At 41.3% G+C, this 25,944-nt stretch overlaps 2 protein-coding genes across 2 annotated transcripts in view; one reads left to right on the top strand and one right to left on the bottom strand.

Annotated features, from left to right (window-relative positions):
- LOC135697445 (zinc finger protein 479-like) overlaps positions 1–25,944 on the top strand; it is a 322,329-nt gene that overhangs the window by 209,964 nt on the left and 86,421 nt on the right. The window lies entirely within an intron of this gene.
- LOC135697496 (uncharacterized protein C14orf119) lies at positions 14,468–21,791 on the bottom strand. The gene is made up of 2 exons (XM_065217248.1): positions 20,696–21,791; positions 14,468–15,434 (listed from the first exon to the last, which is right to left on the bottom strand). The coding sequence occupies exons 1-2, from the start codon at positions 20,939–20,941 to the stop codon at positions 15,159–15,161; spliced, it is 522 nt and encodes a 173-aa protein (XP_065073320.1). The 5' UTR covers positions 20,942–21,791; the 3' UTR covers positions 14,468–15,158.

The raw sequence follows: 25,944 nt of genomic DNA, 5'->3' as shown, positions 1-25,944 counted from the left end.
ACCGTGGAAAACGATGCGAAAATTGATGAAGATGCAATTATAAACTGCCGTGTGAGTTTGTTTTCTCATATATTGCTTCTATAGGAATACATTTTTTTGTAAGGTTAAGGCGAAGGTCGTACGTTTGGCTGTGTATCTACGGCAGTTAGGTTCACATTCATTCATCGCCAAGTGTACGCATTGTTTGACTCTGCCAAAATCGTAATGTGCGAAAATAGATCAATAGGTATCGATTCTCCACCCGTTTTCCTGTAGGCCATTGTAGTAGACCGCCGGACATATGTTTCCTTGACGGGACGGGGTAAAGAAAACCTACCAAAAATTTCTCATAGCCTACGTGATCGATTGGTTGGCTCAACTCAGCCGCGACAACGCGGAAATGATGGTTTGAGGAAGATCATGACGAGAGAGCACAGAACACCAAGGGAATGGCCACTCGTTTCTGCATGCAGTTGGAGTTGTGAATTTTTAATTTTAGGTTGAACGGTTCGATTCTGCCAATAAGGCTCAAGAAACTGATTTAAATATTTTTTAATTAGCTTCCTAGTGCTGTAAAGTGGAACGCTTTGCTGTGCGAATCCTTTATTTGTGCTGCCTTTTGTCCTCGCTGGAAGCCTTTGCTGATGGTTGTTCATTACATTCCCGGTTTTGAAGGTGAGTCAGCGAAAATGATGAGCTGAGAATGGCGCTGGTGCGGATCCGAATGAATCAGGTCGAGCGCTGCGCAGTTTATGGGGTTAATGTAGGGTTTCTTTAGTGGAACTTGGAAATTACAGATACACAACTATTCAAAATAGCTGACTCAATGTTGATTGCAAAATTTGGCTTACATTCGAAGGAATTATGCAATATTTATTCGATACAAGTAATTACCAATTTCTAAGATTTAGTTGATTTTTTCTTAATGGACCCTAATTGGGCCAATGCACACCTTAATGCGGTAGTGCATTTAGGTTGGGTTGCATCATGTTCAAATAGGTTTGATTTTACAACGTCAACGTTTGTCAAACTGGTTGTAATGTGTACGGAGAAGACGCACAAACATCACTTATATTTTTAATATTTTGGATAACAGATAGGTTTTTTGCGTGAGGAAGTCGTTTAATCTTATCTACACACTTAGAAAATATCATGTACATTTAGGTGCTCTGAGAGTGACATATATGAGCGTAAATTTTTAAATAAATCTTAGTCATAACAGACGCGAAATATAGCTCAATTAAACGTACTACGAGCAACGAACTTTTCAGTCTCGGAACACTTAATATTACATGACATGTTTGTTAACGTCTCATATTTTTTTTTTGTCAAAGATGAACTCCGTCACGTGTAAAATTAGTTATTTCTAAAGGGTGTCCACGATGAAATTGCCACACTATGAAATTGCTCTAACTTTTTAACCGTTGGGTAGAATTTAATGAAAATTTGGGTGGATTTAGTTCATAGTGCATTATTTACATCCTGCAAGTTTTAAAGTCCTGTGATCAAAACTCGCGGAAATGGAGTCGAAAGAACAGCTCGTGCGTGATAAAATCTTGCGCATTCATCACGAGAACAAGGATCTCTCGCATCGTTCCATCGCTAAAACGTTGGGAATCGCGAATTCCACGGTGTCGCGAGTGATTAAGCGGTTCGAGGAACGGTTGACCACCGATCGGAAGCCCAGAAGTGAAGGAAAAAGTATTCCGTACACCACCAAAAATCACAACCGCGTAGTTGGGGCCTTCAACCGAAATCCGAACGCCTCCGTTAGGGATGTGGCTAAGAAGCTGCACCTAAGCCGAAGTTTTGTCCAGAAGGCCAAAACTAAGGCTGGGCTTCGAACGTTCAAGGTACAAAAGGCCCCTAATCGCGACGAGAAGCAGAACAAGTCCGCCAAAACCCGTGCCAGGAAGTTGTACCTCAACATGCTGACGAAAGTTGAATGCTGCATCATGGACGACGAAACATATGTGAAGGCCGACTTCAAACAGATCCCCGGCAACCTGTTTTTCACGGCCAAGGATAAGTTCAGCGTTCCGGAGCATGTCCGCACTCAGAAGATGTCCAAATTTGCGAAGAAATTCCTGGTTTGGCAAGCCATCTGCACGTGCGGGAAGCGAAGTGCACCTTTCGTGACCCAGGACACGATGAACGGACAGGTGTACATAAAAGAGTGCCTCCAGAAGCGGCTGCTTCCTCTCCTGAAGGCCCACAACGTCCCAACAATCTTCTGGCCGGATTTGGCCTCATGCCACTACTCCAAGGACGTGCTGAAATGGTATGCGGACAATAAGGTCAATTTCGTGCCGAAAATGTTCAACCCTCCCAACACTCCGGAGCTCCACCCCATCGAGAAGTACTGGGCGATTATGAAGCAGCACCTTCTTAAACGACCTAAGGTAGTGAAGACAGTCGAGGAACTGAAGAAAGTATGGGTTTACACGCAAAAAACGGTTGATTCACAGGTTGTGCAGAATCTTATGGCCGGGGTTAAGGCCAAGGTGCGGGCATTTGCGTATGGACTGTAAATAAAATACGAGTAAAATGGTAAAATGAAGTTTAATAGTTATTTCTCAATCCCTGAAAATTTGATGGCAATCGGATGAAAACTCGAATTTTGCGAATCAATTTTGTGTGTGGCAATTTCATCGTGGACACCCTTTACGTGTGTAGGTTGTTGAAATGGGGTTGATATTTTTATATATAATGCGTTTATTTTTCCAGGTTCATTTGCCGTAGCATTGCGGAGCCGATATTGATTGTTTAGATTACAAAATTACTTAAAATTAACGTTAGTAAACCGGGGGCCCATTACTCGCCGATTACTATCTCGAGGTTAGGGGTAACACATTATAACAAATAGATGACAGGATAGGGATTGAGATGGGCAGCTAACAACTTGGGGGAACACAAGATGATACTAACTACTAAATCCTCAGATCTATCCGTTTTAAAAACACATAAATTAAATTGCAATAGTCGAGATCTCGGCTGGCCAAGATGTCTCTAACGGGCCGCAAAGGTTGTTTTCCTCGGGCCCTGAGGGATGTGGATAACTTGAATCTAACAACACAATGGAGGGTGCATGACCAAAGCACGTGGTCGATCTCGTGATAACCACTACCACAAGCGCATAAATTGCTGCCTGCGAGCCCGATTCGAAAGGAATGCGAATCTAACGAGCAGTAATTGGCCATAAGCCTCGAAATGACACGTATAAAGTTACGGCTCATGTCCAACCCTTTGAACCACGGCTTGTTCGACACCTGTGGGAGAATATAATGTAACCATCTTCCCAGATCACTCTCATTCCTTTTTTGTTGCCAGTTGGTGACGACTTGCTGAAGGGTAATTGAGAAAAATCCCGCAAAGGCGATTTGTCGATCAAAAATAGCGCTTTCCATAGCGCCTACTTTAGCCAACGAGTCCGCTTTCTCGTTACCCGGAATAGAGCAATGAGATGGGACCCAGACTAAAGTGATGGTATAGGAGCAGTTAGATAAAGTACTCAATTTGGCTCAGATTTGGTCAGGAAATACGAGGAGTGCTTCATCGGTCTCATTGAACGAATAGCCTCCAATGAGCTAAGACTATCCGTAAAAATGAAATAATGGTCAGAAGGTAGTGAGGCAATTTGTTCTAATGCGTAGAATATGGTTGCTAGTTCCGCAACATATACGGAACAGGGTTTTTTGCAGTTGATATGAGTCGCTATGAAATTCGTTGAATACTCCAAATCCAGTGGAAGCGTTTATAGTTGACCCATCTGTGAAAAAACTTCTATTGTTACTGATATGGTGGTACTTGTTTGCAAAAATTAAGGGAACAACCATCGACCGATGGTGATCTGGTATTCCATGGATTTCTTGCAACATGGTCAGATCAAATTTTACAGAGGAACTATAAAAGTCTTGGAATCGTACGAAGAAGGGCCAATCTCCAGCGTCATGTACTCGTAATAGAGACTCATGAATCTTGTCGAGTAGCTTAGGGGTTGATTATGTACCCTATACACATTGAAATCTGGTTGCTGAACCGTGTGTTGAGTGGTTGAAAGACTAAATTTACAGTTTGTCAATCGGTTGAAGTAAAATCAAAGCGTTTTGATTTAAGATGGACGAACTTAACGTCTATCAAACTGTTTGCAGTGTGTATGGCGAAGTTGTACAAACATCGCATGTATTCGAAATAGGCTGGCCAACTGGTTGACGCACAAGTCAAATAGCAGATTGGATTGTCTATGGCGCAGTTGGGTGCTGTTTTCACCCATTCTATGGGGGTTTATTATCACCGTCACTTCACGTGACTGTCATGTAACTGGAGCGATTATGAGCGTCACTTATTTGTCACTGACAAGTGACTGAAGTGTTACTTGGTTGACGTGTCGTATCACTGTGGTCATATTTTTCAAGAAGGATTGAAAACTGTCCATAATGGCAAATTTCTGCCGAGAGTATGTCCAGGCGATGGTGTGCTTAAATGCAAATCTTCTTTACCCAACTATTGTTTTGCTTCTCTAGTCATGACTAGCGTAGTCATCCCAGAGAGAAGCTGAAGGGTGGTGTTGCGTGCTTTACCATCATCAGCATTGTTGACGGTTGCTCCCGCTTTGAGTTATTACATTCAATCAAAGTGTTTTGTTACTTCATACGTAAAGCTTACGATATTCAGAGTTGGGAGGAAATGCTATACTAAGATACTAAGATCAGCATGAAGCTTTAGCGCGATAATTTATTAGTTGGAGAAGAGGATACATTGGAAATGCTTTCGGCAACGTGGGGCTTTAGGTAGTGATAAACGTCGCTAGAACTATTCCAAAGCCGCAGACAGTATATGAGCAAGTCAAACGCGCACTCTTCCGCCTGTGGATTTGAGGACATACCTCAAATCCCCCCATCCATCAATGTATGCGTTAGGTAAAGGAGTGCACAATTGATTAGTATCGTCGCATTAATGGCCAATCGCTTAATTTAAACTTCTGTTCAATTTTCACACTGCCATACTCTAGCAGAACTATCAATCTATCCTCTTCAGAACTTTTTGTCACACACATTTTGGCAATGGTCACTATACTCCGTATATGAGCCAGGTGCCTCCATGGAAGTAAATACGTTCGTGTTTTGGTTTTTGACCAATGTAGGTTTCCTATTAGATAAATGGATCCATAATTTGTTTGAGTAACTCAAGTGCTATTTTGTAAATGAACCAGAGATTTTTTCAACTCAGCAGCACGAGACTCTGCAAACTGTGTCTCAGAGTCGGCGCACTACCGGGAAAACTGGAGAGGCTACGCGTAGAAAAAAGGCACTCAAGCTTTCAAATGAATTAAAATACGAAGCGGATCAACTTAACCACTACATTGTCCAAAGATTCCTCGATACACTTAGGAATGGGTAATGTGGTGTGTTGGATATTCTGGCACGTACCTAGACGACGACTACGACAAATGCAGTTCAGCGAGCGCTCGTTGAAAATCCGGATCGTTACCGGCGATGGCGGACGATCAAAGGCCGACCTTGTCAGCATGATGGCCGACTGGTCTACCGGCGACTATAGCGATGGCGGTCTGACTAGCGCGTCTACCGTTCGTTGCCTGTCATGCGATGGCGGTTTGGTTTAGCGGTGTGGTGTTTTGGTGGTGGGTTGGTATGACGGATTGTGTCCCGATGCACAGGTACTTCCTGCAGACTAACCCGGTAGACGACGGCATGGTCGCCCTCTGTCGAACCGGGGTAGGGAATCTCTTCTCAGCGATTAGGGCCGTCTGCCCTAGAGCGGTGTCCTTTACGGGGAACAATGGTTCTTGGCAATTAGATATCCGTGACTAGAAAGTCACTTCTACCGTAGCGTGCAATAACGGCCCGAGACTCGCCAACCATAAAACGGTTTGAAAAGCATACGAGAAAGGCAAAATCGGTGTACAACAGGTCACTACGATTCACTACTTGCACTAGATTCCTTTCCTTTATTTAACGTCGGTCTCTGTTCCTCAATCTAGTGCCAATCACCGACGAACATCGATTGCCATCCATTGATGGCAATCGAATGTGCAGGAAGGCAGCTTCCACACCTGCGTAGGATATCGCACCCATTCAACACACATGGGCCGGGACCAACGGCTTTACTTCCCTTCCGAAGGAAGACGTGACCAGAGATTTTTATGCCTCAGAAAAATCCCACCGACCTCGGCTGGGATTGAACCCAGACCCATCGGGGTGTTAGAAAGCAGTCACGCTTACCACTACACCACCGGCGCCGGCTCACACTAGATTCCCTAGGTATTAATTTTACTCCACTAGCTAATCACTTCTGGCCTGTTCTGATGAGCATCGCAGGACCCTTCTGCCCATCACCCCGTGACTCCATGTCACCATTTTGCGGCGGCCATGCATGCCTTATTACAGGTTTGTAACACAACGGTTACAGACCTGAATATAGAATTTCCCCCCTCCATCTTATGAATCCCGTTGCATGTTGATCAACATTGAAATACTTAAGAAACGAAGACAAATTGCCATAATGTATTTTGTTAAAGGTTTAATTTGTATGTCCCATCCTGCTGTTTGAGAATTGGGAATTTATTCCAACTATCACCTCATAGAGCAACTTATGGAAAAAATCAATAGAATGATGAAAGTATATACTAAATACTGTGAGATTCCTGATGAATGTAGGCGTCTTAGTGGAATACCTGTATAAAGAGAAAGAGAGAAGGATTAGTAATTGCCATTTAATTCCACTATCCTTGACAGATACGCGTATTTCGTCTACAATGTGCAGACTTCTTCAGTGTCTTGTACTAATAATCGACTCGAGTAGTCGCTTATTAATACATGACACTGAAGAAGTCTGCACATTGTAGACGAAATATGCGTATCTGTCAAGGATAAGCAAATAAGGTAGTGGAATTAAATGGCAATTACTAGTCCTTCTCTCTCTCTTTATACTGTTAGATTATTGATGTAACTATGCCTAAAGCTACATTAAGAAAAACACTAACTGCTAGAGTTTTATCGCATAGAGCTTAGGAAAAGTATGTGTTAGTATATGTATATAATATGTAGTCCACACAAGGGGTAATCAGGCATGGAAGATTATTTACATTCATTTGCGTCTAACTTTTTCATCAGCAGCATTCCGCAAAATGATGTATAGAGCTTTAGTAGGTTTTATTATTAGCTACAACTTTTGCCCATTACTCAAATCTTTATCTCTTATGCATCACGAATTAGAGCGGGCAGAACTCGTTACTGTTTTTCAGTGAATGTAAAATACATTCACTGAAAACAGTAGTGGATTCTGCTTGCTTTGGTTCGTCATGCATAAGAGATACGGATTGGAGTTCTTTACAAAAGTTATAGCTAATAATAAAACCTACAAAAGCGCCCTAAATCATTTTGCGGAATTCTGGTGATGAAAAAAGTTAGGGGCAAATGAATGTAAATGAATGCAAATGATTTTCCATGCCTGGGGGTAATTAGATTCGGTACAGCTTGGGCACATCCTTAGGCACACTTTCGGCATACCTTGGGCACACCTTCGACACAATCTCGTAGGCATTGGATTGTTGTAACTAAAATGGGAGCACTGCTGGACAACAGTCATTGAAGTTGTAGTACGTGCTGTTTGACTGTATAGTCAGGAACATCCTCTAATTGAATATACCAGAGGAACTCTGCCCAGCAGTTAACTTATAGATCTAAATACTAAATGAGGATTCTAGAGAGTGTGTTCAAGAGAAAGAGGCAGTTAATCAGACCCCATTAGTACCCTTAATTCAAATAATGCTGCAACTCACACAAAACAAACTACAGAAGTCTATTCATCATCCTCTATAGTCGGTCTCCAAAAATGTTCCCCACCGGTTCCAACTCTTTCCAGCTGCTGACAGACCGTTGTTTTCCACATCACGAAAGGCTACACTAATAAAATTCTAAACTTAAAGTTTATTTGGCTGGTACACATACTTTTTATAAGATATTCAAAACATTATTTTTATGTGTGTAAACATAAACATCATTATAAACCCCTTACCTACTATAAGCTAACCCATAACACGTATATGCGTGACAAATTTAACTTATGTGTGTGCTGCCATAAAAATTATGGTTCGCATCTTATAGTTGAAGATTATGTGTATAAACCGAGGGGGACGACTCTATCTACGATGTAAAAAAGATTGTGTTTTGCTGTGGCTAGCTACGCGCACGCTGAGTAGATAGAAAGAAGATTGACGACGATTGTGAAGGTTTCCTGCAAAAAGATGATGAGCGATGTAGGTAGATGCGACAAATGAAAGAAGAATTTTCGAAGATTGATTCGCTAGTGTGAGATTTGTTGAGCATCTAAACTTGAAATTTAGATGTGTCGCCCCCCTCGGTATAAACACATTATTTTGATGTTTGAGCTATTCAGTTCAGTGCACACAAGCAATGGCGTCAACAAATAAATTCACTGAAATTGTGCTATATCTACTCGATCTTTCAGCAGAACTTCTGAACATTTTCAAAGGTAAATTATTATTTATTTTTAACTACTTACCATCAAACTATTATTTTTGATTGTTTTCAGCGAAAAAGTTCACGAAGACACATTAATCAACATCTCCCGCGACGAGCTTGGAGAATCTTTAAAATTGGAGGAAACAGAGTGGAATATAAACGAAATCTTCCGTCGCCTAACTGAATGGCGCAAGGCAAACGTGAGTAGGCGAAATAATATTTAATTTGTGCGAAATAACATTTAGGAAGAGGACGCGCAGGAGGAAGACGTGCAGGAGGAAGACGGACAGAAGGATGACGCGCAGGAGGAGAACACGCTTCCACGCGGAAATAATCAACCCACGGACGTCAGTGACGACATAAAACCCCTATTCAAGAACCCACCAGCGCATGTAGATGCTTCCGACAAAATCGCTCCGAGTGTCCAAATCAAGGTAGTCAAGAGATTTTGTGTAAAAACTCTTGTTGATTTGCTGAACACAACAATAACAGGGAAGGAAATTTTGAAGCGAGGCCAGCGAGGTCTTTTATCAAAAGAAAGTCAGCGGGAGCTGGTTGGAGTTATCGACGATTATCACATTAGCCTGGGAACTTCCTTGAAAGAGGAGAGTCTTCGTGACTACGGTGAAGCAATTGTTGCTCAATTCAGACACGAGACATTGGTATGCACTACATTGCACAATTATATAAACATTAAAATTTTAACCTCAATCTTTTGATTTTCAGGATACGTATTTTGTAGCAAGAAGTGGAAAGAGAAACGGTGGAAAATTGTTCAATAGAATAACAAACTTAAAACAAAAATTTATCAAACGCACGTTTAATGAAGAAGAACATTTGCATGGGAAAAAATCAAAGGTTGACCCACTCGTTCCTAAAGATCCGGTGGCAGAAGAAGCAATACTGTGGCTAGAACAGAATTCTTGTCCGTGGAGCACAGTTCTGGACAAGTGGATTGTGTCTTTTGATATCAGGAAACCCCACTTATTGAAATCAAAAATCGTCGAAGAAATTCTCACAAGACATCGCCATTATTCTGGCAAGCATGGATACCAGATCGTAAGAAAAGCAAAATTCGTTTATTCATATTTAAAAATCATTTTAAAAAATATAGAAGAGAAGTAGAGCACATTATTGTGCGAATAGTGCGCAGTACTTTCAACGTTAGGTTATCACGCATAAAATAGAAAAAAAAATTCAGTAGTAAGTTTTTCTAAATATCAAGTGGACCAGTATTGTAGGTAGGGGGAGGAGGGGAATAGTGAACAGGTGGGCATAGTGAGCATCCCGCAGTTTGGCTCTGGATCTCCAGCTGCATGAAACAAATCAACTGGTAGTAGGTTCAATATCATTATGATATTGATCCTACCACGAACCAATTTGTTCCGAACGGCCGGAAGTCCAAGCTGATGCACGGGATGCTCACTATGCCGCACCTGTTCACTATGCCCCACTTACCTCTTATATAAAAAATATAGATGTCAAGCTCTCATGTTTCTCTGATTCAAGAGGAATATGGATGAAGAGACGATGAATGGTTCATGATCGTTTTGAAAGATCATGATAGAATTGATTCGGTTGAGATACTTTCCTCGTGATTTGACAGTTGATCTGGCAATATTAAAGTACACACAATGAATTTTTAGTTTCAGCATCATTTTTTTAAATGCTGATAGTTCTCAGTCGTGAATGGATTTTAGTAAGCTTAGCGCTATCTGAAAGAATAGTGTTTTGACTAAAAGCTATAAAAAATTTAGTAAGTTTGGTTCATCGTGCTTTAAGAAAAAAAAGGTTGAAAAGATGGTAGTCCGGTATTAGATCCGGATATGACTCAATGATTTGGCCTCATTTGGTGACGTTCGAAGCGCGCTGCAACCACGATCATAAGGATTACACACAGGTGTGTAACTTAGATAGGATTTTATGGCAGCGGCTTGATGAGCGAATCCTGGATAAATAGCCGCCGTGTGTTAAACTAATGGGCGCAGTCGTACGGTCATAAACAGAAAACAGATGGTATAATCCCATTTTGAGGAATTATCCTGCCACTACTCACAATAAATAAATAAAAAAGCGATTTTATCATTATCTCTCACCCATTTTTCATTCTTCGCGAACAGCGAAATTCGCTGATCGTGACTCAATAAAAAAAAATTACAGGTTTTATGTAAAGAGCCTGAATTTATAAAGAGGCGACATCTTATCCATTTGACAGGTCTTCTGCTCGATTGGAATGACTTTTCCTATGACTTTGACAGACAATCGATTGTTCCAATTCTGACATCCCAACAAACAATTTTAGCTGCCGACCAGCTTGTACAAGCAAAAAATAGCTGCATAAGGCAAATTTTGGCTGTATAAGCTTATCTGCAGCTAAAATTGTTAGTTGGGATGTCGTCTCTTTGTAAATTCAGGCTCTTGAGTTTTATGTATACAACACATTCCTTACAGCCTCTTATAGGCGAATCCAATAGATACTAAGCGATCGTTTCAGCCTCTGGTGGTGAATAAGGGAACCATCAAAAGAGTGATAAGGGCTGAAATTTTCGCTGTGAAGCATACACTAGTAAAAATCCACACATAACTAATAGAAAGTTTCTATAAAATATTAAGCATAATATTCATTTGGCCACACATAATTAGATATCATGGAACAAAACACATACAGATTATGTGATCACATATATTACATATAGAATATTGTTATTGTTATTGTTATTGCTCAGTTCACACCCTGGCTGGCTGCTGCCTACCGATCTGCACTTAAGCCAGGCATGAACCTACGGAAATTTAGACGTGGCCTATGCTAGACCGTATAGCATAACGACTTTCCATTCACTAGCAGGCTTTTTGGTCCCACTAGCGTCCGATTAGGGGATGGTAAGAGATTAAAAGAATAAAGAAGAGGATTTTGTTGTTTTGCTGAAAAAAAAAACACGCGCCGGCTTGTTGTGTAACATCAGGTTTGTTCGCTTTCATTCCGTTCCAAGGGGCAACGTCCATCGTCGTCGTACTCAAATAACTGGGAACCTCCAGAGGTGCACAGGGCCAACGTGAAAGACTTCCATTCTGGGCAGCTGCTTGACCTGGGCCCAGGTCAAATTCCTATCGGCTTGCTTAATTTCCTTGTTGACGCTCCGCCGCCTTAGTATTTGCCTTTGCTGCAATGTTCTGGCGGATTTAATTTATAATCAAACGCTTGCCTGCAGACTTCGTTTCTATTGCAATCGGTTTCTGATGACATTTACATCTGAGATCCATTTGTGAGGCCACCAGCCACAAGTTGATGAGACCTGTAGCTTTTGAGTGTTCTCCACTGGTGCTGCACAGATTCCACGTTTTAATCGAAGTTTCTAATTTTGGTACGTTGACGAACCTGATTTGATCTCCGCTTTTGTGTAAATGTCATATTATCACCGACCTTATTACCATCACCTTAGGGATGGTCCATTAATTATGTCACGCAAATTTGGCCCATTTTCAACCCCCCCTCCCCCCTTTGTCACATTTTTTGTATGGACCTTAATTTTATTTTGTATGGCTCGTCACATTTTTCAAAACCTCCCCCCTCCCCCCTAAATGTGTGACATAATTAATGGACGACCCCTTAGTGTGTGACATCAGGTGTAGGCTCCTCTGTGTTTTCGTTACCAATGCAGTTAATTTGACACGTTTGTTGCATTCCCGTATGTCTCAATATTGTTCTTGCTGAACCACCGTCAAACCCACTATCCAGAGTCATCGAGCCACCTTAACACCTGAAATTATACAAAAACAAATCAAACATTAGCACCAACCCCCCCCTTCCTCAATTGCAACAGCTCCAAGCCATGCAACAGGATCATTTCGTGCCCCATGACAACTTGATCCAGTTGCTTCCAGGTTCATTGTTTTGGCGCCAGCCGGGAGAGACTTGGTCCTGTACCAAATACTTTCCTTTCCATTCCGCTCAGCTACTCGCAATTGATTGTGATATAGTGGGCGGAATATTACAATGTGAGACAATTCAATGCAGACGTCTTCCAAATTTGGCCGATCGTCAGGTAATCAGTGGGTTACCACCTGGCACCTCTTAGCAAGCACTATGCTACGAAGCGGACCGGAAGTTTCAATGAACAACCTCCCTCGAATTATGTGTCTGGCATATAGAAAATATATCATAAATCTAATTGCAAAAATCTATGTCTGGAGCACATAGAAACAATCATTGACTTTTTCTCAGTGTAGGAAGAGGAAAATGTTTTTTTACCTTTTCTGATTAATTTATCCATCGCAGGTGCTTGTAATCAACATCCATGTGAAATATTTTGTTTTCTGTATCGATTTGGGAGTGATCCGGCTGGTGCTTCCACATATTTTTGTTAAGAAAAGTGAAGATTTATAAAACTACTCCAGCGATTATGATCTTTCGGATTTTTAATGTGATGTTATTTTTGCTAAAAATCCATTCAAATATGCGAAAAATGATAAAATAAGACTTCTCCGGATCGAAATATGCAAGATACGGATAACAATATGCGTTAATTTGTATTTTTTTAATTTTGATGTAAACAAACGGTTTGGTTGACGTTTCCTCTCATAATTGCCTAGCGCACTCTACATTGGTGGTGCATAGAAAAAGCCTATTGTAACTTACAAATACAAAATATCATTGTAACATCTTATCTTATGATTCCATAATACCATAAAGCATTTGATATACAAAATGAATCGAAGTAAACCTGTATGCAATTTAGCAACTTACCATTTGAAACATAATAGGGGAAAGGGATGTAATGTAGGCCTAAATGCCCCTAATTTGGGCCCATACATAAATTCAGTAATCGACTAAATTTTCAATAGCGACCAAAAATATCCACCGTCTAGATAAAATTGATAAATAACAGATTTTTAGTGAGAGGCCAATCTTAGATCCATAGGCCAACATTAGAGCCATTTCCCCTACATAAATATGTTCTATATTCATACAGTCGATAATAGGTGACCGTATACCTGTTTGTTATGCATCAGCTGACAGTCAACTCAACGGAACATTTAATAGAACGTGTGAATCATTCTTTCTTCCATTAAACATCACTAGACCACAATCGCCCTCTTGTGCCCAGACTTGTATTTCACGTTCGTCTGCTTGTCCTACCGGACAGAAAAAAAACCAAAACTTCAAACAACTTCTTCTGGTCCTCTTCAGGTAAGCCGCTTTTGAACTAACTGCCCACTTTTGTTAACAACTGGCCGACCGACTTAACAAAGCCATCGGGCAGCATAGAGAGCAAAAGTGAAAGACGACACACATAGAATGACCGTTAATCGCAGTAGGCATTTTGACTTTTCTGACTGACTGTCGTCTTTTGCGAATTCATTACGTTTTGAGCATGGCCATTCATCTTTTCAATTTCAACTATTATGCTTGCTTGGGTTGGGTACCTACACACCTGTCCGGTGGTGGCTTGTTAAGCCGACTTGGTTCATTATTGTTGTTTGTATTTCTTTACGAGGAGAAATTGCATAATCGCCGTCTCATGGCGCTCTGGCGCTGCGACCGATCTTAATTATATTAGTGTGTTTCAAGGGCTCCCTCCCCATATTCATGCACCGTCACGACATGACACACGTCGTTTAGGAGTTTAGCCTTTTTTTCTATTAGCAACGGACAGTCTTAAAAAAATCGCAAGCTTTTGTCTTATAAGAGCAGAGCGATTTCGCAAAACGATTAAACATTTAGCCACTTGCTGCAACAATAGTAGCAGCAGCAGCAGCAGTATGGCGTTCGTTGTGCGCTCCACAATGACCGAATTAAACGAGGTCAATGGTCGTGTTTTGCTACGGCAGTCGCAGCCGGCCATGGCAATGATCTCTCTAACCGTGCCTTTGTCTGCGCCGACTAGTCTACTCCGATCGATACGCATTTCCTAGCTCCTATCAAGAGCACCAGAAGGGCAATGGGTTCGAAAAAAAAAGAAACATACAAACCACCATGTAATTGTTTTTTTTTTGCATTTTTATTTATTCTTTTTCTCAACTCTTTACACTTCAGTTGTGTCGAATGTAGGAATGTAATTTATGCAGTTACTGCATTGTTACATCCTCCGTTGCTAGCCTTAAAATGTTTCATACTTTCAGAATAATAAACCTCAATATTTATACTTTTTTTTCGCTTCCTTGTAGGACCAATGGGGTTATTCTAGTTTCCTGGCTAAATACATACGTTCTAGTAATTGAGAACTTTTTTTCTTCATTATGGCAAATTCATAATTGCTTTTAGATTCTTAACAACTACTACCGCGTTGATAAATACTACACGTATCGCTAGATCTCGGTTCTGGTTTGTTTTCTGTTTTTTGATTTGTCGTCGTCCGTAATCTAGTTTAGTTGTAGTCTGTTAAATAGCTATTTCAATAGTGGCGAAAAACAGGGAAAACTCTGTGGTGGGACTGGGGGAGATTTCTTCGATGCTAATGCTAATCAGTTGCAATAAATTAATTAAATATTCGCTTCTTTTTCTGTTTAAATAGAAAGAGCTACGCGGAATGCTAGTGGCAAAAATAAATATCAAGTAGCTAAGTCTTTAAAAAAAACAAGATATGGATTCTCAGTGCGTGCTTCCTTTTCCCCACTCGGGCGAGATGCAAAAGGAAGGAAGGAATGTAGAACAATTTCATGGTACTCAAGTTTGATTTAGTCTTCTCCAATAACCAGCACGATGGGCTCGATGGTGTTGGTGGTGATGGTGGCTGTCGTTTGTTCCGCTGGGCAGGAGGAATTGAAACCCATGCTTGCCGGATCGCCATTCTCGTATTCCAAGGTGGGTTCATGGTCGACGATTTTCGGCTCACCGGAAAGTTCCTGCTGGATTTGCTGCGCAAAGTCGGGATCAATTTCGGCGAGTCGTTCCAGTAATTTATCGCCATTGGATTCTGGCCATTTGGCTGACCATTCGTTGAAAAGTTTGACCTGAAAGAAGGTACGATATTGATATGAATAATGAATGGTTTTTCAAAAATGAGCGCCTAAGGATTTCAGTACGTAATCTAGGTAAAGGTATTACCGAAGTCGTCGTCAGTACGTCACGCACTCAAGGGGTGTTCCGAAATCTGTGACAAGCAGTGTATAATGTATAGGAAAAACGCGACGAAAGGGGGAAGCATGAAGAGGTTAGTTTTTCTAGAATTTTGCGTGACGAACATAATATTTGTTCTAAGCACCGTTTTGTTGTGTAACTCAAACTGTAACTGAAAAATCACTCACTTAACACAATCAATTCATAAATCTCCTATACAACACTAATTGTTGCACGGGGTCAAAAGTTGTTTACTATTTCAACAACAAGTATCCACTTTCTGATCAGATTTTTATTACTTCATTCGCGGAGTCAACAATTCGATTACAAATTGAAAGAGGAAAACATAAAAGTATTAAAATTTTCATCAGCCAATTTCCATTTAATTAAGCCGAACAATGGATTAGCTCTCAAATAACATTGACAAATTTACTTCGTAGATTTTCTCTTTGCATCCCCACGACCATGTATAAATATTTCTTCACAGACAAACAGACATAACACATTAAATATTTTTCATTGTAAAACATCGTCGCTAAAACACTACCGCCATCTGTTGAGTACACTGACGTGGGCAGTACCAACATATGGCATTAGTGTGTAAACGTTAAACGTAAGGGAATTGATTATGCGCGCCACAGACGGCGGAACTACCAACTAATAAAATGTTCAAATATAGTATTAATTAGAACAGATTAGAACTAATTATATTTGCTTCCGCATTCGATCCTGGCTAGCTTAAAAATGTGCATGCTCGTTCAGTTTTACTCTTAAGCACATAACATATGTGGAAATTGATCTTCAAAAATCGACCCCATTTCAGTGATTTCAAGTGGTATAGAAGGACATCGATCTGCCAAATTGATTATACCAGCTGTAAAATGAGAAAGGGGATCGAGGGGGTGGTCAATTCTTTTAAAATAATTCTAACGTGGTTTATAATTTTATGTGTTCTTAGCACTGCTGAACTCATGTCTCACTATTTTTTTAAACATTTGTGTCCTTTGTTTTTAATTATATAGCAAGCTTTAACAAATTTATCACCTTGCTTTACACTGCAATACTGTGGTTAACTTAGAAAAAAAATGCATGTAACATCTTTGTCTTTGGACATTTTCTAATTTTTTGGAACCAATTGCATCAAACTTTGATTTCATTAGGTTTCGTAGGAGGGAAAATACGACCACATAAATTTGGAGTTAAGTACTTACATTTTGAAGTCCAGAGAGAAGCAGTAAAATTGTGCAACAATGTGTCAGTATGCAGTGTTTTGAGCTGACCTTACATCGTTCCATTCGCAAGAATTTTGCAATGAATGAAATCGAAATACCCAAGATTTCAACACTCCCTATTTTTCTCAATTGCCGTCAGTGCTGCAAAATCTCGACAGTACACGGTGATATTGACAATTCTGCTTTGGTCACTCATTTGAGCTAACAGTCATAGTCAAGGCAAATCATGTCAATTGTCAATGACAATAGTGTCAGTGACAAAAAGGGGCAGATTTGTTTATTAGCTAAATTTGTAACAAAATTAAATGACTTGAGCAAAACAATTACATGGATCCATTTTAGTGAACAAGTATCTACGTTCTGAGCTACTTGGATAACAATAATGTGACACAGAATGTACTAAATTACTGTTGCAATATTCATTTAATGGTAGAGCAGACTACCTATGAATGAGCTAGAATGCAAACACTGGAGGAATGTGCACCAACGAAATCAAGAACGGGCTTGTCATTTTAGGTACATTTATTCCTCCCTTCCATCTTTCCCTTGCCTATTCCTCAAACTGTCCTACCTTCTGGTTCAAGTTTTCTTCTTCTTTCAATTGCACGATTCTCTTCTTTTCCTATTCACTGTTTCGGCTGGGTGCACCCTTACCACCGCTCGATTCCAGTCACGCTGGGACACTACACACGCACCCGACACGTCCTACTAGTGTTGATCAATGCTCCACATGGGCATACGAGGGACTACGTCGGCCTGATGTGCCAATCGGCCACGGATGAAATAGGCCCGAGATTCGTTCGGTTACCCGACTCGATGGGGCCACCTAGAAGAATGCTGGCTCGTTGTTGTATGCGTGCGGGTTGCGCTTCGCTGCCTTTACTGCCGCCGAACTGCTCGTTGAGCGTCGAAATCGATGCCGTCGACGCGATGAAGAATCGCAGACTGTCCGGATTGGCTTGCACGATTTGGAAGGGTTCGAAGCTGCAATTAAATTTAAAAAAAAGCCCTGAGGCGCCACTAGGTTAGCCTTCGTGGACAACATCAACATCTGGGAGGACCTACTTCCTTGGGAAGGCTTTTTTTTGTGCCCAATGGCCGACTCCCATCTCTGCGATGCCGTGACGCAGCATGGAAGATCCACTCCTAGGTCGGCTCTTATGCGCTCGCAATCTTTCGGTCGTTTCGACGGTGCTTCGACCTGCTTCCTCCAGTGTGGTGCTACTTGAAAGAGCTTTAGTCAGGATTGCTCTCCCGTAAGCGGAAACTGTCTTACTAACCTCCAATCGTCTTTTCGTCTCGATCGTGATGGCGGCTACGGCGAGCCCGTTTTTCTCCCTCGGTCCTATGCTGTGCGGCTCGTCAGTGGCAAGTCCTTCACTATGGTGCCCGAATTTTCTAGGCGTTGAATTCCACCGAAGTCCACTGACGATGCTCCGGATCAAACAGCACCGCACTTTTCGCGACGACTTCGTTGTCCGACGGTCCAGCAGCCACTCGTCTGATGGTTTTCACTAACACACTTTTGTTGGTGAGAGATGACCGGAAGACTACTTGCTGCTCGTGTATACATTCTCGTGTTGCAATCCAATTTTCTGCTCTCGTTCGTTTTCAAGCCACGCGGACCCTTGTGGCCAATCTTATTTGTACACGCTCGCGTGGGATTAAGCAGTTTGTTGTTGCACACTCGACATAAAGTGTGCCTTATAATCATATTCTAAACTTAAACGTAACATTACACCTTGGTGAATCTTTGTCATTGACGAAAAAATGAATGAGATTTTGACGAAGGTTTTTTTGAGGATCAGTCTGTCAGTGACTATGTGACGAACAATTTTGTCAATATCGCGCGAAAGTCTGTCAATGACAATGACAAATCTCAGCACTGATTGCCGTCAATTGAAAGTTTCTTCTCAAATCCCTACACAAAGGGTGCGGGGAAATTTAGCTTTGGTCTCGTGCAGTGTTTTATTGGAACTGTTCTTTTACGGTTCTCATTCTTCGATTGCTTCTGCAGCTCCTTTATCTATCTAAATGTACGAAGATACGCAGGAATAACCATCATACGTCTGAACACCGATAAGCATCCTCTTACACTGCTGCTTTTCTTGTGGTCGCCGTAGAAAATATTTGTCATTTGCGGTCACATTTGCAGACAATGACAGTAAATATTGTCATTATAAACAGGTGGTTTCTAGCTTCGAACTTCTGAACCATCGATCATATTTTGAGGTTAATCTTACTCGGTTACTCGGTCCATTGAACCTGCTCTGAGTAGTTCTGTCCTATCAACCTCTCTCTTGAAGATAAATTGGTGAACCTGAAAAGGGCCGTTTGTGTAAATGCAATCAGCGATTCAGCCGGTTCAGATGTAGCAGAAATGAGCGGCACGCTGAAGGTAACAAACAGTTTGTTACCAAGTACCCGAATTTTGGTCTGGTCTTCTGCTTCAGGTCGTACACAAAAGCCTTTATTAGAGCAGCAATTTGCTGCTTGTATTTACAGGAACCAGAAATGGCAGGCAGACGGATTCCTCTCGAACGGTTGTTCACAAAAGATTCCATAAGAGCGGCAATTTGATGGCTGGAAGCACGACTTCCTTTAGAACGGCGAGTCATAGTTGTCGTCTTCAAAATTTTGAAGATAATAAGAATCTAAGAAAACTGTTCTAGATTATGGTACCAGAAATGTCTGAAACGCCTAAATTCAATATCATGGATACATTTTCTCGTTTCTGTGACATGACAAACTTTTCTAAGATTGTAAAAATTAACAAACAAATCACATGTCTGAAGCATAGAAATTGTTTAGGATTTTCACTTAAGAAAATCTTGGTCGATCTTGGAGTCGACAAAGTTACGAAACTCTGCTATTTATTTTAGATCTCAGGCTTCATTTTTGGTATCCCATACTAAGGAAAAGTTCAGAATTCTGAGCTTGAAGAAATATTCAAGAGGCAAAGTCAAATATTCGAGATACACTCAATTCTGTTTTTACGAGATTGTTTTAGTCTAGTTTAAAAAAAAAAGTTTTAAGAATATGGAATACACAATATTATTCAAAGTCCCAGAATCTTGAAAAATTATCGAAGAGATTGTGAAATTTTGCTCAACTTCCAAATCCAACATTTTGTTAGAGGTTGGAATCTGAGTCGGGTATCTGAATCTCCTTTTTTTGAATATTTCGGGTTCTCTAATATTTTCCTAAGACCGGGCATCTTGAAAATTTTACCAAGTTCAGGATTTAGCAATTTGTTTTCTGGAATAGGTAGGGGAAATGTTGGCTTCGGCAATACCTTAACCTATTATCGTCAGGGGGGTAAACAACGTCCTTGAGAGCTCAATTTTGGTATGTGGAAACATTGTGTTTGAGAGCATCTATTGGCCAAATTTTAGTGCTTTAGGACTTTGTTTACCCCTTGACGATAATAGGTTAAGGTATTGCCGAAGCCAACATTTCCACTACAACGATTTTGCAATACTTTTGTTTTATGAATCAAAACAATAGGTGTGCTGAAGACACACTATATCAACTATATCGTTCACTTTTATCATACTGTTTACGTTTTTGAAATGGTTCAGTTTATGTTGTAAATAGCAATACTTATTTCAATTTAAATTTCGCGACCTATTCCACAGATTTTTCTACCTCCCACCTCTTACCCCTACAAAGGTTTGAGATGGACGATTTATCTTTAAAATAATTAAATACGACATTTTAACCAGGTTAGTAAACAAAATCGAACTGGTCCCTATTAGGTCATCGCTGTTTTCGTTCATTTATTTAGCAAGTGCAAATGGATCATAGAGAGCGGATGGATCTAAAACGATTGATCATTACATATTCGTCCCACAGGCGTAGTTAGTTAGTTCATCCTCAAGTCCTGACATCAGTCTTCGTTATCAGCATCCATTTGTACTCACCCTACACTGGAACAGGCTCATCGGTTTGTCCTGTCCGCTAACACTGGCCATTCCACCGATGATCCCATTAACGTACGCCGGTCCACCGGGATTTCCCTTGGCCAGATAGGAAGCCAGTATCGGCACAAAGTCCTCCCGCTGGAAGTCACTCCATTCCGTGAACCACTGTACAATGTATCGGAACTCTCGGTCCGCCGTCAGATTTTGACCGCCTCCGAGTACTCCTCCTCCTGCTCCGGATGACATATTTCGACTAGAGTGTTTGTGTGCTGTGTTTTGCCCCCGTAGGCTGCTGCCACGCACCCGTTCCCAGTTGGTTTTGGGAAACCCACCGCCACGCAGACGACACTATCGGGACCGTACGAACCAATCAGTCCGGTTTTGTTGCTTTGAAGACTTTTTGTCACCCTCTGCTCAGCTGCCTTTCTGGTGTTGTTTGTAAACCACAGCTCTCCGGAAAGTAACTGTACCTTGTCACTGTTGTGCTGTTGTAAGTCTTGCCTACGTCAAGAGCCAGGCTGCACTGCAGCGTAATTGACTGGGACTGATAATTGATTAGAAGCTAACAACACGGTGGTGACCGAGTTTTGATCCCTTTCTAGTAGTAGCTAGATCTGTGGCTCACAACCGAATCGGGTGCTTTGGGGATCAGGTTTTTTCCACTAATAGATTTTCAGCAGAGCTGTCGCTGGCACTGCATTATCATATTCATTTTTATTATAATTTCATTTGCTTTGTTTTGAATCGAATCGCACAACACGAACTTACTCTTCTAATGCAATCTACTCTACATACTACTTATGGGGAGCACTTATTATTTTTCTTCCTCTACATTACCGCATACGGGATGAGGACGACACGACGGGAGGGGAGAGCCAGAGCCCACAAAACAGCGAACAAACAACGAACGTCTGGTTCCCTCTGTAGGTCGCGCGCGCGTATGTGTGTTGTTTTATTATTTTTCTTTCTGGAATACTTATTTGGTACGCGCTCTCGTTTTCTCCCTGCACTCACTATACACGGGATGATATGGGACGACGAAGAGGAGATGCTGCAAACGAAGCGGAGATAACACTTTTGCAGCATCCAGCAGCACAGCAGCACCTGGCCTTTCTCTCTCTATGTGCGGAGTGTGAATGTAGTGTGTTATGTTTACTTTTTGCCCTCGCACATACACCAACAGCGACCCGAAAGGCATCAAACTGACACTGCTGTCATCCGAGGGGCGCTCTCATCAGGTACACTGAACCAAATCATCATCCTGTTCCCATTTTTTTTTACGCGGGTACACGGCCCCTGAGAATAACTCAGAGAGTTGTTAAATTGTTGTACGAGAGAAAAATAAATTTCGATTTTTAACGTTACAATGCTCAAACCTCCGCTCAAACAATGAAAATTAATGAGATGAGTGTCGAGTTTCGAGAAAAATCAGTTTTTTTTATTGTTAAGATGCTTAATTGCCCTTTTTACTGGATAGGTCGTGTCACTGGCCTGGGAAAATGCCTTAAAATGAGCGCCTGTTCGTTAGTGACTGAATGTTTTTGTTGACTCTATCATTGCCTCGTCCTTTACCGTTTGGTACGTCTGGACAGGGCAATTAGTTGAATAGTGCAGTACTTTCACACTCAGCCTAACCAGTCAAAAATTTTACGCTCTGATCGTGTGCAGAAGAACTTCTTGAAACGTTTCTTCAATTACGAATCGTTTGTAAAAATTAGAAAATCGTGCACATAGGGGAAATGACGGCTTCGGCATGACAGACTATTTTCGGCAACCCAAATACAGGCGCATAAACTTCATCGTAGTCGATATCGCCAGCGGGCTTTGTACTGAGGAGTACGCAAAACAAAGAACCGGTGCGTTGAAGTTAAAATTCGACAGTGAGCATGCATAAGGGCCTATACGCAATGATCGATTCTCTTCGTCGATTTTCTCTTTTGTTAATAACTCGCTAGATTTAACGTTTCTCGGTGCGTTTGCTGTTGTTTTTGATAGCCTATACAACCTGTTACTACTATGCATTGAACAAATTCTAGATAATTGTTTCGCTTAGCTGTAGCAATGCAAAGAGAAAATCGATGAAGAGAATCGATCATCGCGTATTCGCCCTTATGCATGCTCACTGTCGAAATGAAATCAAAACTACTTAAAGTAGGGTTTTTGATCTAATTCCCGTCCTACTAAGGACAACCCATGCTTTACTCCTCTTTCTTGAACGGGTTTTAACAATAAATGAAATGTTTCTATCAGAGATGACTTCTAAATTTATTCCCCTTTCATTAAGTACCGTCGAATTTGATACAGAACTACACATTGTTGAGATATTGTTAAAAATCTAACACTGCTTCTTGATTCCAAATTCGTCCTATGAGTTTCAATTCCGTCCAAACGCATTGAAACGCCATTGGATTTTCTTCGTAGAGTATTTAATTTAAACCATCAATATAGTATTTTTGCCAATGGATTTTGTTTCTGTGTAGCCACTTCAGAAAATCCAATATCCAGAAATTCAACACATTCCGCTTCCCCGGATGATATTTCGTTGAACTGACCTTTGTTAATTATTTTCACATCACGACTGATCAAAATATCTCCATTCGTCAGGTTGTACAATCTGTAACCTTTCACATGTGCTGCAGCAAAAAAAAATGTAATATCGATAAGCTGATAATAAGCTGATGTATGAAATAATGATGTAATAGCAAAAAGCAGATAGGGGAAATGACGGCTTCGGCATGCCAGACTATTTTCGGCAACCCAAATTGAAACACTATTTTCACTGGATTTTCTTACGAAAACACTTCGCTGAATGCATGCAAACGATTCTTTATGCTTTCAGCTTCAATTTGACTATATTTTTACCACTGAGAAAAAGCAATCTAGCAAGGTTTTCTTGAAATGAAACACACGCACTTCAAATTGTAGCTGATTTCGAGTTGCCGATAATAGAACAGCAGATTTACATGCAGTTCAAATGGAACGGTTGCCGAAGAAAAACTGGTTGCCGACAATACTCACTCTCACTAGAGAAGATTGGACCTTTGTAAAAGCGTTTCAAAACAGTTTTTGACAATTCTTTCGACTGAAATTGTTAGAGCAGCTGGCAGCAAAAGATTGTAAACAAACCAATACTCCATATGTGTGCGTTCCTTAGAGAAAAAGGCTATAGAAAGAAGGTCGCTGCTTAGGTTGCCGAGAATACGTAAATTCCCCTACAATATTACATCAATGGACCTGAAATGGTGCCACCATAATGGGTAGTGCTTCCTTGTAACTTTCGGGGTCACCAGACGGCATCTCAGATTGTATCGGTGAGGGCTGGGGTGAAATAACTTCACCAGTAAACGAACTATAGGGAACATAATCGGAATACTTGCCTGGAAAGCGGCGCTCCCGACCACTGTGCCTAAACCCTTGCTCTTCAGCTGATCTATCAGATTGTGGCGGGAGCGCAGGCTCATTGGCGGCATCTTCATATTCAGCATCGCTTGAGTCGCTTCCCGATGTATTATCCGTATTATCTGTTGCTTTAAAGATGTCGTTGCTACCAATACTTGGTTGTTCGATAGTATACAGCTCCATGAACTGCGCCTGTTGCACATTTTCGACGAGCACGAGCAAATCCTCTTGAATCACAATCACGTCACGGCTGATTTGGATGTCACCCTTGACCGGATCATATATGTACTCGATATCCCTTGACATCGGCGGCGTATCCAACGAAAACTGCCTTTTGGGATTTTGTGCTGAACTTGTTCCTCCTTTGTTTCGGTACGTGGACCAGTATGTCTTCTTACCGGTCCATGCTTCCTCCGGTGTCATCTCAAGGGACTTCGTTTGACTCCTGTTTACGAGGTATGCTGCCGTTGAAACCGCCTCGGCTCAAAATTCCTTCGGGAGACGTGAATCGTTCAGCATGCTTCTGGCCTTCTCGATGAGCGTTCGGTTCATCCGTCCCGCTACACCGTTTTACTGAGGTGTGTACGGACAAGTCTTTTGGTGACGCACTCCATCTTTCTTCGTGCTGCTTCTGAACGGTACATTGACGTCTGCCTTTCGGCCATGGACTTGAACTTCATGTATGCTTCGAATACTTCATTTTTCCTGTCCAGAAAATACAGGAAGACCTTTCGACTCGCATCGTCGATGAACGTCATGATGAAACGACTTCCACCTAGTGAAGGGACCTCGATAGGACCAACCAGGTCGGAGTGGACTAAATCCAGCAGCCCTCCGGCTCGTAACACACTGGAAGAAAATGGATAACGTGCATGATTACTCTCGATACAAGCAATGTGGTCGGAGATCATTTCCTTCGCTATATCGGTACCGTTTGCCATCGTTTTCAGCTTTCGTAGGCTCTTGATGGTTGAGGTGTCCCAGTCGTCTGTGTCAGATGCTTGTGCTCGTTGTAAGTAACGATCCCTCGTTGCTCCCATTGAGCATGTACAGGGCCGCCTACCTGCGTACCCGATGCAATCACGTTGCCATCACCTTCGAGTACTTCACATTTCTCCGCATTGAAGACTACCGTTAATCCCTTCCGACAAATCTTGCTGATCGATAGGAAATTAGTGGTTAGTTCCGGAATTTGCAGCACTTTTTGAACTTCGATGGGGCCTTTACACAGCTTGAGATTGACCAGTCCCTTCGCGACCGACTTCATGATGCACCTTAAAAAGTAGAAGAGTCTGTGCCTAGACGTAGGACCGCAATTGGTTGGTACTAGGGATGTCGTTCAATCGTTCCAATAATAATGCAAAATAAAAAACAAATTGAATACATCGAGTAATTACAGACAATATGATATACAAATTTCAAGTGTCGGCTGTTTGGGACGATTGGGTCATGTAAGTCCACCTGTGATTGACTGTGCAAGGAAAGAGAACAAACGGTGATATGCTTTGAAAGCCTAATGGAAATGAATGCTCGAATGATGTGATCCATTCTGGAACTAAAATCTGAGTCGAAATCCCGTTCATGGAATTGAATGAAAATCCTGGGACTTGAAAAAAAAAGATCACCGACAATTTCATGCATAATATTGTAGCTAATATTTTCTTCTTCACAAAATCATCGGAATGAACTTGTGATGCTGTTTCTGATTGTCATCTTTGCTAAATAGAGCCTGGTCGTTTTTTTTTCGAAACAATGTTTGATACTTTATTACTATAGTTTTTCTTTTCCCTAAAACTTAGTACAACTTGATCCATATCCACAAACACATTCGGCTCTTCGGCTCACTTTCC

This window comes from Ochlerotatus camptorhynchus, unplaced genomic scaffold (genome assembly GCF_037179485.1).
Source record: "Ochlerotatus camptorhynchus isolate MF236.1 unplaced genomic scaffold, CSIRO-AGI_Acam_v1.1 ptg000070l, whole genome shotgun sequence".
Classification (NCBI taxonomy): Eukaryota; Metazoa; Arthropoda; class Insecta; order Diptera; family Culicidae; genus Ochlerotatus; species Ochlerotatus camptorhynchus.
Note: the sequence above shows the minus strand (reverse complement) of the source record. Positions and strands in the feature narration are given on the sequence as shown.